The sequence below is a fragment of the Lepidochelys kempii genome, chromosome 7 (genome assembly GCF_965140285.1).
Source record: "Lepidochelys kempii isolate rLepKem1 chromosome 7, rLepKem1.hap1, whole genome shotgun sequence".
In the NCBI taxonomy this organism is placed as follows: Eukaryota; Metazoa; Chordata; order Testudines; family Cheloniidae; genus Lepidochelys; species Lepidochelys kempii.
The window spans coordinates 121,186,933-121,200,566 of record NC_136386.1 but is presented as its reverse complement, the minus strand read 5'-3'; the positions used below and the strand labels follow the sequence as shown (position 1 = coordinate 121,200,566).

General features: G+C 50.2%; 1 protein-coding gene across 2 annotated transcripts in view; it reads left to right on the top strand.

The window, feature by feature from the left end:
* Nucleotides 1-13,634, top strand: part of PDCD11 (programmed cell death 11) — a 44,489-nt gene that overhangs the window by 28,257 nt on the left and 2,598 nt on the right. The window contains exons 22-34 of one of the 2 annotated variants that reach the window (XM_073354470.2): nucleotides 625-733; nucleotides 1,464-1,553; nucleotides 2,439-2,541; nucleotides 3,165-3,342; nucleotides 4,670-4,726; nucleotides 5,712-5,834; nucleotides 6,344-6,466; nucleotides 7,082-7,268; nucleotides 8,349-8,465; nucleotides 9,859-10,005; nucleotides 10,804-11,054; nucleotides 11,827-11,995; nucleotides 13,216-13,369. In XM_073354470.2, coding sequence (XP_073210571.2) covers nucleotides 625-733; nucleotides 1,464-1,553; nucleotides 2,439-2,541; nucleotides 3,165-3,342; nucleotides 4,670-4,726; nucleotides 5,712-5,834; nucleotides 6,344-6,466; nucleotides 7,082-7,268; nucleotides 8,349-8,465; nucleotides 9,859-10,005; nucleotides 10,804-11,054; nucleotides 11,827-11,995; nucleotides 13,216-13,369 — 1,808 coding nt within the window. The remainder of the gene's footprint in view (nucleotides 1-624; nucleotides 734-1,463; nucleotides 1,554-2,438; nucleotides 2,542-3,164; nucleotides 3,343-4,669; nucleotides 4,727-5,711; nucleotides 5,835-6,343; nucleotides 6,467-7,081; nucleotides 7,269-8,348; nucleotides 8,466-9,858; nucleotides 10,006-10,803; nucleotides 11,055-11,826; nucleotides 11,996-13,215; nucleotides 13,370-13,634) is intronic. The other variant, XM_073354471.2, reaches the window with a different exon arrangement.

Here is a 13,634-nt window from a genome sequence, read left to right as displayed (position 1 = left end):
GATTCTGTACTAGCCTCCTGCCCACCTGGTTTAATGTTTGTAAAGTGCCGTGAAGATGGAAAGTGCCAAGTGCCAAATTCCACCCTGTCAGCTGTTGCTGGGGAAGCGGTGTTCCGCTGGGGAAGGGAGAAGGGTGGCAGGATTTGGGATCCACAACTCCTGTGTGCCACGGAGCTCTGCCCTGCAGAGGCTCCCTTGCCCTCCAGCCTACAGAGGATACGAGGAACAGGCCAGGAGCCAGGAATCCGCGAGACAACAGGACACATAAGCATATCACTCCTTTCTTCTTTCCAGCTCTGTTCTGGCCACTACAAGTTAAAGCGTCGACTGTTCCGCTAACACACCCTTGAGCTGCCTAGCATGGGACATGGCTCAAACCACACCCTAGTGGTTCTCTCTGCATTGGGGAGACTTGCTTTAAATTGTGGGAGTTCCTGCACTGTGCAGAATAAAGGGAAGAAAGCTTGGGGGAAAGAGAGTGGGGATGAACTTTACAGGGATGCTGCCCAGGGGATATTTCATCATCATAAACAGTCTCCTGGATCCACAACGTGTCCATGCACTGCTTGGAGCTGGGACTGTAATTTTTTTCCATCTGCTCCTGTCTCTTTGCTTTCTGAACAGTGATCTGAAGGGGGATGGTGGCACAGCTCTGAGCCCCGAAGGAGACAATCCCAGTGAACGGCTCAGGCCCTACAAAGCTGGGCAGACGGTGACCTGCTTTGTGAAGAAGGTGAGATTTGGAGGCTTCCAAAATAAATGCTGGGAAAGGACCAACTGTCAAAACGTCAGGCCTGGTTCCAGCCCATAGTCTGAAAAATTCAAACGTGCCAGTAAAATGCTGATCGGTACATCCAAAATCCAGCCCTAGTCTTGACGACAGAAGGAAATAGGAAGGAGCAGAATAACTCCAGAGCTAAGGAGATGGGTTGATATCACAGCCTGTTTGTCCCCAGTGCAGTGTTCCCCCTGCCGCCCTCCCCCCCCCCCCCCATGCTCCAGCAGAAGGTTCTTTTGGGGGAAAACTCCCCCAATTCCAAATATGCCAGATGCTGGAACTCCTGAGCCTTTGTGTGAGAATCACTGCAGTGTAGCAGCAGACCCCATAGCAGCAAGATATCATTGGGGCCAATTCATGATTCCCTCCCACCCAAAAGACCCCTCTGTTAGTATCTCTATCTGCAGAGAATTCCAAATGCTGTTTCTCCTCTTTGGGGAGACTCATCCTCTCCTCTGAGAGCACAAAGAAGCACCTCTCCTGTCCGAGTCCTAATCAATAAGCGATTGGAATCCGGGCTGGAAATGCTGGGAGAGGTTTTCTGGCTTGTGTTATGCAGGAGATCCGGCTACATGATCATAATTGGGCCCTTCTGGACTCGATCTGAATTTTCTCTCTCCAATGAAGCCATGGAGCTTCTTGTAAGTCTAACCTTCTCTTCTATGGCTGGTTGGTTTCCTCTCAGTACAACACCACCAAGACTTGGCTGGAGGTGGAGATCACCCCTGAGATTCGAGGAAGAGTTCCCCAGCTTCTGCTTTCCCTTAACCCCAAGGTAAGTCCTCGCCAGAGAATCACATGCATGAAGGTTTTGCACACATGAGGCTGCGAGCACCCAGAGACAAAAGTGTCTCAAGCAGCCTCCAACCCTTTGGTTCCTCTTTGCTTCCTGATCCTGTGTCATGGCTGGGGCTGGGCCTGTTCTTCCTCTTTCAGCTACTCCATAATGAGTATTGTTGACTTGGTTATTTTTAGAGAAACGTTAGATTGTGAACATCATTAGTTGTTTTTCTTTTCAAAGGGGAACTGCAGAGTTTCCGAATCAAATGCCAGATCGTTAGCAGAACAAATCAGATCTATTTGCCTCTTAATACGAATATTTGGAAATCGGTTCCTTGCCAAGTCCTTTTACCCTTCCCTGCCCTCCCACCCCCGCCACCTTGTAGACTCACTCACTGTGCAATCTCTGTCTCTTTTGAGTTGCTTTTTTTATAGTGGCAACAAGATAATTAGTATAATAATACCTAGCTCTTACATACTGCTTTTCAGCAGTAGATCTCAAAGCATGTTGGCATCGTTATCCCCATTTTACAGATGGGGAAACTGAGCCACAGGGTGGCACATGACTACCCAAATCACCCAGCAAGCCAGTGGCAGAGTTGGAAATAGACCCAAAGTCTCTTGAATCCCAGTCCAGTGTTTGTTTGTTTTTTTCCATGGGGCCAGGCTGCTTCCCTAAAACATGAGCAGTAAGAAATGCTGTTTACTGCTAGATTTATCCAGCGTCACAGTGACATTTCTTTATCAGGGTTTAATAGATGCACAGAAGATGCCTATAATGCCAAATGTAGATCTCGAAATGTCCTGAGATTACCTTGGTTAAAATCAAAATGAGTGGCTGAAGTCCCTGGTGATGAGTGGAAGTCTCTCTCCCCCGCAGGTCTTAAAGCATCCAGAAAAGAGCTTCAAGAATGGCCAAGCTTTGTCTGCCACAGTGACTGGCACAGATGCCTCTGAGACCAACCTCTGCCTGTCACTTACAGGTATGGTAAAGCCTCGTTAACTGCAGCACCCTTCCTGTTCGGATTCCTCCATCAGCTCAGCAACTAGAAATGGTCCTGGACTGAAACCATGGGATCAGAATGCTGCAAGACAGAGCCAAACTTTGTCTCTCTCTCCTGAACTAACACCCTGAATCTGGATCCAGAGTTCAAGGTGCTTTGGTTTTCAGACTCAGCCGGTACGTAGAGGTTCAAGCCTTTAGACTAAAGCATCAGTTCTCCTTCTAGGTGTGTCAGGCAGGGTCCTCATCTCTGCTCTCTTCTGAAGCAACTTGGTTTCTGACTGGTCTCCATCAGGTGTCACACAAGCTGTTCATCAATTACTACGGGTCCGGGTATAATGGGTTCAGGGTCATATCTGGGAGGAAGGATTGTGAATGGTTGAACATGGCATCGTCGTTACAAAAGGGATTGTGAACTGAGAGAGCCGCGCAGGCCCCATGTGGCCAAAAGACTGTGGGGATGGTAGGTGACCGGGGAAGTAACGCCATACCTCCTTTCTGTCTACTTGATTCCCTTACCCCAAGTGTTCAAGCTTGGAATATCTTCACCCTTTGTGGGGTCTGGCTGAAATAACCCCTCTGAAATCCTCGTGCTCTTGGCAGGAGTCCACTCGCTGGCGGAAGGAACCATCACCCTGGGCACCATAACAAAGGTGACTCCACATGTCTGCCTCACCATTGCACTTCCCTTCGGAAAGACCGGCAAAGCCAGTATCTTTCACCTGAGTGATTCATATGCTGAGCAGCCGCTAGAGAACTTCAGCATCGGGAAGCTTGTCAGGTCAGAGATTCTCCTAGTCTCCTGAAGTCTCTTGTTGCCTCCTCAAGTGGGGGGGCCTGGGAAAATCCTTCAGCAGTGACAAGATTCACCAGTGGTTTGGTTTAGCAGCAGCACTGAGGGGTTTTCCTTGCATTCCAGCCGGAGTGTTACCCCTTCCGGGGCAAATTGTAAAGAGTTAGAGGACATATAGCTCTTTGGCTCCTCTAGGGGAGAAGGTTGTAACCTTACATTTGTATCTGCTTGGGGCAGCTGCTCACTTCCTGTGTGCTCGCTTCCTTCAGTCCCCTTTTCAGAACCCATTTCTTAAAGAAGGGTGTTGCAGTGCTTAGCATGCTAGTTTCGGACTTGGGAGACCTGCTTTGAATTCCAAGGGTGTTAGACAAATCACTTACACCCTAAGTTCCCTCTAAGCGTATCAAGGGCCGCACAGGTGCTCAGGGCTTCGGCAGGGAGAGGCACCTCTACCTCGGCCCCAGCCCCAGAGCTGCCGCGGCCCGGGAGAGGCGCCTCTCCCCTCCCCAGCCCAAGTGCTGCTGGGGGGAGTTCTCTCTCTTCCCCCCGCCCCGCCCTCCACCCCAGGGCAGTCTGCACCCCAAACTCACCCCCATCCTCATCTCTGGCCCCACCCCCGGGCCCACCCCCCCAGCCGGAGCCTTCATTTCCCCCCTCAGCTCCCACCCAGCACCCCAACCCTCTGCCCCAGCCCTGAGCCCCCTCCCACACTCCAAACCTCTCGGCCCCGGCCCCACCCCCACCACACATCACCTCCATATTGGTGCACATAACAAAATTCATTCCGCACATACATGAGAAAAATTAGAGGGAATAATTGCTTACACCCAGATATTAAAAGGTATTTAGGTGCTGCTGTGCTCTGTGTTGCTATGCCTAACTGATTTAGGAGCCTGTCTCATTTTCCAAAGGAATGTAAGCACTTAGGAGCCAAAATCCCATTGACAGTCAATAGGATTTATACTCCTAAATATCTAAATCTGGGCCATGGTGTGTCTGTGACCGAATTCCCCACCTCTAATGTGACTTCCCTTCCTCACAGGGGTGTTGTGAGCATTCAGGATTGTGAGATGCTCAGATACTATGGTGTAGGTCGGTAGGTTGTTTTCTTTCACAAAACCTTCTCAGCTGATCTCCTAAATCATTGTATCTCATTGGTCTGCGGTAGACTGTAAGTGCTTCAGAGATCTGGGTTCTTAGTGCACCTTCTACGTTTAATGCTGCTGTATGAAGAATTTCTCTGCTTCCTCTGTGTGTGCCTTTTTTTTAATCTGCTCAAAGGTTTCCCATTTTCGTGCCTCTCCCACATCTCCAGGTGTTGTGTCCTATCCAATGAAGACAACAAAATAGAAATATCTCTCCGGCAATCCAGGTAGGTGCCTTTGCATTGGACTGTAGATCTCCTGAGAGTGGTAAAAAGTGCAGTGAAACTTGGTGTTTAGTTTTTTACCCACCCTGAAACCCACATTTACTGGGCCAGCCCAATGCATGTGTTCAGATTACATAATTAGCCTGATATCCCAGACTTTGTAAGGGATGAAGATAGCTTTGGATGCTGCTTGTTCATTCTGCTTAGAGGGTTTCCCGTGTCCGGGAGAATGTGAAGATGTCTGGTTGTGAATACACACATTCACACATTTTATTTATGAGCATTCTAGGTCTGGTTGAGTTTCACTGCTCTTCTAGGTCTGTCCACACAGCTTCATTTGGATATGTGTTCTGTGTGTTTACCTTTCCTCCAGTGAACTTATTTAGACCTAGTTTAAAAAAAATAAACAAATAGTTTCCCATGGTGGAATTGGCAGCATAAACATTTAACCTCAAAAAATGCAGATGAACATTTTACTTTTCAGAAGAAATGGCAGATGAAGAGCTTGATTCTTCTCACTTTGTGCCAGTCGTGCATTGCACACACAGATGATGGCATCAATGTATCCGATTGTGACCACAGATCGGGTTGCTGGACACATGAATGCAAGTGATGGGAGGCTGGGTTAAAGCCTCTTTGGGGCAGGAGGACACAAACCCCAAATTTTCATACAGCCTCAATCAGTGCCTTTGCCCCTTTTTCTGGCACTATCTCAAAAGTGTAACAGGCCAAGGGGTTAGCCACAAATCCTCAGTACAGCGACCTGGATCGCTGTATCGTGCTGCTTACCTTCTGTAGCTGGAAGAAGATGCAGACAGTGCATTTCAATAAATGGGAGGAGAAACAAGGATGTTCTTGGTCCTTCACACTCCGTAAAGGGTTCATTGCTTTCCAGTCTCCAGTTTGGGTTGATTTTTTTCAGGACCCAGCAGAGTATAAAACATTCAGTTGCAGTGAGGATTTTCCTCCTTCCCCCTCTTTCTTCTAGGACAAATCCAAAGAGCAAAAACAAAGTGGAAGATCCTGAAATTACATGTGTTGAGGATGTTCGGGAAGGCCAGCTGGTCAGAGGCTATGTCAGATCTGTCAAGCAGTCAGGCGTGTTTTGTGGGTGAGTAGCACGTGGCGAGACAAGTACAGTGGGCTGTGTAGACCCGAGGTCCATGTGTGCATGCTTGTTTTGTGTTAATAGCCCTAGAATTCAAAATTCTGCAGCGTCTCTGACAATGTAATGCCACTTTCCCAAGTGAATTTCATTCTGTAAGTCAGAATGTTGGTGTTTTTTGTAAGCTTGTGACGTTTATGTGAAAAATGCCCTACTATCTAATAGGCAGCTGGTCGTAGGGCAGGCAGGCACTGTTCCAGCGTCCTATAAACAGTGCCCCCAGTGTTGTTCAATCTCAACCTGCAACATCCCCTGCTGTTCCCATCCTGCCCTTCTGGCTCTGCCAATGTCCCTCCAGGCTGACCTGCTGGACTCCCTGCTGTTCTGCTTCTTTGTCTCGCCAGGGTTGGAGGCTGCCTGTAATGATGGTGGTTAGGTGACGTGCACCAGGCCCCGTAATATAGCTGCCGTTAAGGTGAAGCTGTAGACGTGTGATTCTGACTCTTTCTTTTCAGTTTGTCTAGCTCAGTTGTGGGCCGAGTCCAATTCCACAAAGTCGTCCCCTTCTTCATACCGAAACAATCTTTGTATGAGCAGTACGTGCCAGAGGGGAAGTTCCTCACTGCCAAGGTCCTCAGGTAGGTGGGAGGCCCCCCAGTGAACTGGCAGATTGAGGGGACAATGGGAAGGGGCAGAAGAAAAGGTGACAAGGGGCAAGCAGGGGCACCCCAATAATCATCAGGGGGCACAGAACTTCTCCGGCCCCAGGGCTGCAGAGGCTGATTGGGGGTAATTCTCTGGGCTGGGTGGGGTAAACATTCATTTGGCCTTATTAGCCCGGGGCTGGTAAAGAAGGCCCAGGAAGGAATTGCAGGGAGAGAGAGAGGGAGGACAGGGCTAGCTGGGTCCAGTCAGACAGGGGCCTCGGAGTAGGGAGATCTCTGTCCCCTCAGGTCCTGCTGAGAGGGCTAAAAGCCCAGCAAATATTGTAAGTAGGTGGGAGCATGGGGGACTCTGGTTATATCGGTGAAGGGGAATCGAAATAAAGTGTCACTAAGAGCACAGCCGGTGGAATCTGTGCAATTTCTGCAGGGAAGAGGATAGGAGTGGAGACGGGCCCCTGTTACAAGGGTTACCTGCAATAGCAAGAGACTGAACTCAGTGACTCTGGGGGTCCCTTCCAATTTCTGGCATTCACAGCAATTGGAATATTTCTGGTTTTCTGTTCTCTTCCCCCTGGAAACATGCTGCAGTGTAAATAATAGAGAGAGCCATGTTGAGCTCTCTCTCCTCCCTGAGGACACTGGGAAGCCAAGCATCCTGCCTGAGTCACTGGGCCTGCCACGCTGTGACACAGATGAGGGGAAGGGCAAGGAGAAGAGAGAGGAGTTCAAGAAACTGAGGTCAAAACAGAAAAGAAGAGTCTCGGAAGGCGAACAGGTATGTGCACGCAGGGAGATTGTCCCCCACATTGGGGTGGGTGGTTGTGCTGAGCGGGGGGCAGAAATGCATTCCCCTTGCTTCTGTCTGCTTCACCCTCAAAGCAGGACATTGTGGGTGATAAAGATTCAGCTAATTTTAATGGAAACTTAACATGAAGTTTTTACAGAATAGAAAAAAGAACTATGGTCCATAACTCTCCTCTGCCACAGACAGAACCCCAAATCAGGCTGCACGAATTGCAACATTACTTTGTATGAATGGGGGTGTCTGACTGCAAACAAAGAGGGCTTGAACCTGGACCTCTGGATCTTAAAGCTTGTGCCTCAATGGCCTGAGCTAAAGGATCCACCTCTGACAGCCAACGATGTAGCAGGCTCATCAACCTCTATATGTGGCCCAGGCACCACTGGAGGGGGATGGAGTGCCACACTGAGGGTGGGGATTGCATACACACCCAGACCAGTGGTTTTCAAACTGTGGGTCGTGGCCCAGTACTGGATCGTGGCATGTCAGGCACTGGGTCATGGTGGTGCTGGTCTGCACCACCAAGTGGGCTGTTAAAAGTTCGTTCGACGGTGCTGCCCGGCTAAGGCAGGCTAGTTCCTCCCTGTTCTGACACCGCGCTGCGCCCCGGAAGTGGCAGGCAGCAGCTCCGTTGGGTCGCGCGCATCAACAATTTTCTTCAATGGGTCACCAGAAAAAAAAGTTTGAAAACCACTGCTCTTGGCTACCCTCCCCCCTCAAAGTGTGTGTGTTTTGGGGAAGAAAATCACTGGTCCCCTGCTTTATGTTCTTGTATCTCAAGTTTTCTGGCAGGCATCTCTGCACAGCACCTGCCAGAATGTGGCCCATAAAAGTTGACTTGACCATCTGCCCCGTGGATTGAGGCCTGCCACATTCATGACTTTTCTCTTGTGACTCATGTTGTACGTTGTGTCTCTGGGTGACTGGGGAAGGCGGTGACGGTTATTCCAAGGCCTCTGCTTTTTCTGTCTGTAGCCAATGTTTGACCTTGAAAATAGAATTCTTGTAAAGTCTCTTTCCAATGGCTCACCCTCCCCCCCACCTCCACTGCAGGAGGTGAAGCCAGGGAAAAAGCGAGGTCGCCTGACGGACGGGGATGACAGCGGCGTTGAGGTCTATTGCCGGGAGGAGGAGGAGGAAGATGAGGAGGAGAATAAAAGGAAATCCAAGGTGAGGGTACACAGAGGAAGAGCCAGAGCCCTGAAGAGGAGAATATGAATGAGCAAAGGAATGTTCAGGGTGACTGGCAGAGGACTGCTTGAGGGTGACTGAGATGGGGGCCTGGAATAAGCTGCTACAGGGTACCTGGCTTTCAGGCCCATTGCGATGTGTCCATTTCTCAGCTCCTCCACCCTGTGCATAAAAGGACCTACCTCAACAATTAGCAGGCACGTGGCTCTTTAAGAGTTTGGTTACTAATAGCCTGTAGGGAGGCAACTCCATGTACTGTAACCAGAGCCCTGAAATCCAGAACTGGAGACCTGTAACTTTCCATTCCCACAAAAAGCTATCACCTTGGGGTGATGCAGGGACTTGTAAACTGGGTAATAAAGATGATGGATCTGGTCTGGTCTGAGCACGGTCTGGTCTGGTCAGTGCTGGGAAGGGAGACCGTCAAGGGAAACAAAAGAGATGTGGGTGATACTCCTAGTCTCTCTCGCCTTTCTGGCCACTTGGATATTTTCAGAGTAACAGCCGTGTTAGTCTGTATTCACAAAAAGAAAAGGAGTACTTGTGGCACCTTAGAGACTAACCAATTTATTTGAGCATGAGCTTTCGTGAGCTACAGCTCACTTCATCGAATGCATACCGTGGAAACTGCAGCAGACTTTATATATACACAGAGAATATGAAACAATACCTCCTCCCACCCCACTGTCCTGGGACAGTGGGGTGGGAGGAGGTATTGTTTCATATTCTCTGTGTATATATAAAGTCTGCTGCAGTTTCCACGGTATGCATTCGATGAAGTGAGCTGTAGCTCACGAAAGCTCATGCTCAAATAAATTGGTTAGTCTCTAAGGTGCCACAAGTACTCCTTTTCTTTTTGGATATTTTGTTATCTCCCACAAGAATATGGATGTTAGCTCCAGTAGCCTGGCCAAATCCAATCTGGGTGCTAACTGCAGTTACAACTAGAAACAGTATGTTTACTTCCTGTTCTACTCTGCTGTGCTGTCAAACAGCCATCATGCTCCACCCCAGAGGTGCTTGCATTCTAGTAGTGGATGAAGTGATGGCTATCTCTATAAAACGTTATGGGGGGGGGGGGGTTCAGGATGAAAGTTTCTATATAAGTGTGAACAATTTATTCCCATTGCTCCAGAAGACGATTGAAATCCTTCAGTGAGCCTGTTTTTCTCACTGTTTATCCCTCCATGGACCCAGTTTGTTATGGCTAAGTCATTCTGACAGGGGCGGTGGTGGTGGGGAATTTCAGGTGTCATTTTGGTAGACAATGCGCAGGCTAGAGCAAGGCAGGGTGCAGGCAGCAGCTGTACCCGCTCCCAACAGAAGTCTGGAATATAAAACAAGTGATATCATCTTCTATTGTCCTGTCAAGCAGGAGACAAAACGTGCAGAGGCTCCAAGGCTGCAGGTTTCTAGTGGCTTCACTTGGGACGAGGGTTTAAATGCCCTGGAGGTGCCAGTATTTAATCGGAAAGAGGAGAGCTCAGACAGCGAGGAAGAGGATGACACACAGTCCATGGTACAGTATCCTGGACAGCACTGCGTGCGTGGGAGCTGCTGTAACTTGCCTTCTTGTCACTTACTGTCTTTGTATCGGTAATGTGCTGAGCCTTGTGTCAGATGGCAAAGGCTGTGTTAATCCAAGGGACTGCCTTCACCAATCGGTTCTTACGACGTTCTTTTAACGTGTGTAGATAAACGTAACCAGAGGAAGGTGACAATCTTTGAGAGAGAGCACGGGCGGGTGCTGTGCAAGCTGAGTTTCCTTCTCACAGCCCTATCCATGCACCTCAACCCCTGTCCTTCCAGTCCTGAGCCACACCCATCCCCAGATGATCTGCCAATGCACCTCAGTCTTGATCTGTAACACCCCGTCCTTCCAGTCCCTGGCCTTTCCAGAGCAGACATCTACGCTGTGGCAATTGCACTGGTCACCAGCAACCAATGGGCTTGTGCTGTGGAAAAAAATTTAGGATGAAATCACTTGCAAGTGGAGTTAAAGTGTAAACTCTGCAGTCAGAGGTGCAAAGTTAGGGAATTAGCTCAGTCCCTTGATGTGCTTTATTAAGGGAAACGAATATCCCTTCCCCCTTGTGACTCTGCTCTTCTGAGACACAGCCTCCGATGGGTTCCAAAACTCCCTTGGTTTCGTTTCTCTCTCTAAAATATTGGCCCAGTCTGTTGAATAGACTCCCCCCAGGATGCCCTAGTGTCTGACCATCTTCCATCCATCATTCCCTTGTGGTGCTAGATGGCACCTGAAGTATTCCAAAGTGACACGGTCTCTGGTTCTCACCCCTTTCCTTGCCCGCTTCAGAGGAAGAAGCAGACGAAGAAGGAGCAGGAGCAGGAGAAGCAGAGGGTGGAGAAGGAGCTCTCCAAGACCGAAGCCGCCCTGATGGACCCCAATCGGCAGCCCCAGACGGCGGACGACTTTGACCGCTTGGTGCTGAGCAATCCCAGCAGCTCCATCCTGTGGCTGCAGTACATGGCCTTCCACCTCCAAGCCACAGAGATGGAGAAGGCCAGGGCGGTGGCGGAAAGGGCCCTCAAAACCATCTCCTTCAGGTAAAACGCTTCTCTCCCCCTGCATGGGAGGGCAGCAGCTTGATGTCCACGTGCCGTTGTTGCCATTATTTGGCACGGACATCTAATCTGCCCCTAGAAATGTAGGGACGCCAGCAGCCTGGGTGGGGAATAGAAAGTGCTGCTCCAGCAGCCCCATAGTACTCAAGGGCTGCAATTCTCAGCTTGCCTTGTTCGAGGGAGGACCCAGGCTGAACCGCCGCAGCGACGCTACGTTGGTTGGCAGCCAGCCCATCGTATGCTGTAATCCAGCTAGAGCTCAAAGCTAAGCAGGGCCCAGCCTGGGCGTGGCTAGGAGGGGAGACGTAAGGGAACAAGTGGGGTGCTGCAGAAAGAGGAATTGATGATTCCATAGGTGCCAGTCTTCCTTCTCAGTCCGTACCAAGCCAGTGCCCCAGCGTGGTGCTGTGGTTCTCTTCTAAATGAGCCCTAATACTCTTTTCTGGCTCTTTTCATGAGAGTGAGGGGTGTTATCTTTGGCCCTGTGGGCTTACTTCAACTGAGTAAATACATTCTGCCTCCTTGATACCCTCCAGGCAGTTTCAGTTGGCTACACAATTCTTCCTCTCTCACAGTGTGGTATTACTGTGCACCATAAAACAATGACCACACTCCGCCCCAGAGGGGGCCGCATTTGCATGGTGCAGTGATGCAATCCCTTAGCCAACCTTTTACCGGTGCGCTGGGGCTCAGCTAATGTTTGTAAAGGGTTTTGAGTTCCTCAGACAAAGTTCATGTCCCGTTTTGCTTTCAGGGAGGAGCAGGAGAAGCTGAATGTGTGGGTAGCTCTGCTGAACCTAGAGAACATGTATGGCACGGAAGAGACACTGATGAAGGTCTTTGAGAGGGCTGTTCAATACAATGAGCCCCTGAAGGTCTTCCAGCACCTGGCTGACATCTATGCCAGCTCTGAGAAATACCAGGTGGGTGCCTGGACCCGTGATGTGCTGAGGAGCAGAATCCTTGCTGCTCACCACCAGGGCAGGAGATGAGCATTTTTTCCCTTAGAGAGTGCCTGGCCGAATCCAGCATTTGCTCCCCAGTTTGGTGTATCTGACTTTGGGCCATCCGGAGTTATGGTGCAGGCCTGTGTGAGCAGCAAGGGAATTTGCCATCAGTTTATTTCTTACCTGGGTCTTCCCCACGTAGCATCTGCCTGTTAATCTGTTCCCTGTGGTGCATAGTAGGATGATCTGTATGTTACCAAGATTTGATTTCCTCCAGGCCTCTGAATTTGGCGCTCCTGAAAGGGTGAGGGACCAGTCATGCTGATCAGAGCTGGACATAATGCAGGTGCTAGGCAAGTTTTCCCCCCCAGCTGTGCCATTGCATCCCCGTCCTGACCTTGCAACTGCTCCTGGGCTTGGCTTGGCTTGGCCTATCAGTGATATACAAGCATGCCAAACTGACCCTACAGACCCAGAGGGGAAACACCAAACTCACTGTCACTTAAGCGCTAAACCTGTATCTCATTCCCAGCGTGCAGAGGTGAAGGGCCCAGTGCGTCAACTCTGCTTCAGGGATACTATTTCCTGTGTGGTCAGAAGCCACAGACAGAGTGAAAATCCACCCTTGTAGGGAGGCAGCGTGCTCAGCTGGGCCAGGCACAGGCCTGGGAGGCGGGAGACCTTGGCTCTGTTCTTAGCTTGGCCGTGAGTTGCTGTACGAACTGGGGGAAGCTGCTCCACTGCTTTGAACTCCAGTTTCCCCATCTATGTTGTAAAAAGGGCAGAGCTTATGATACTCACTCGCCTCTGTAACGTGCGCTGGAGACTATACACGGCAGAGCTATGCAGGCATAACCCGGACGTGTAATGCAGCCTGCAGCAACGCAAGGGGGGTTTCCATTGGTGAAACAGCACGAAGCAAGCGAGCAACGGTAGCTATGTCGACAGAAGCATTCTTCTGCTGACGTAGTTGTGTCTACACGGGGGGTTAGGGTGGTGTAGCTGTGGCACTTGGAGGGGGGGGATTTTTCACACCCCTGCCTGATGTGGCTGTGTCGATCTAACTTTTAAGTGTAGACCAGGCCTTAAAGATCATGGCTGGAAAGCTCTCCAGAAGTGCAAGGCTCTAGTAAGAGGCTGCGTGATGCAACCCCATGTTAGACTGACCTCTACGTCCCACTCTGGTATCTTTCCAGCAAGCTGATGACCTGTACAACACGATACTGAAGCGTTTCCGCCAGGAGAAATCAGTGTGGTTGAAATACGCCACCTTCCTCCTGAAACGGGGCCAGGTGGAGGCCACGCACAGGCTTCTGGAACGCGCCCTGAAGGGCCTGCCAGATAAAGAACGTAAGTGTCCCAAGGCTTGCTCCTCTCCCACTCCATGACCTGTGTCATCCTTCCCATTCGTTGGGTTCCTGCTTCTCAGGTGGCTTGGTTGACCTTTGGTATTCTACCATGCTAACAGCTGGGAAGAAGCAAACAGGTCTGAAATCTCCTGATGCCCGGGAGCGATGGGGAGGAGAGACTTTTGGTCAGGATAACAAAGCCAACCCTCCTGGAACACGCTAAGCCATGGGATCTGCTCGCACGGAGCAGAGAGGACCTTGTTTTT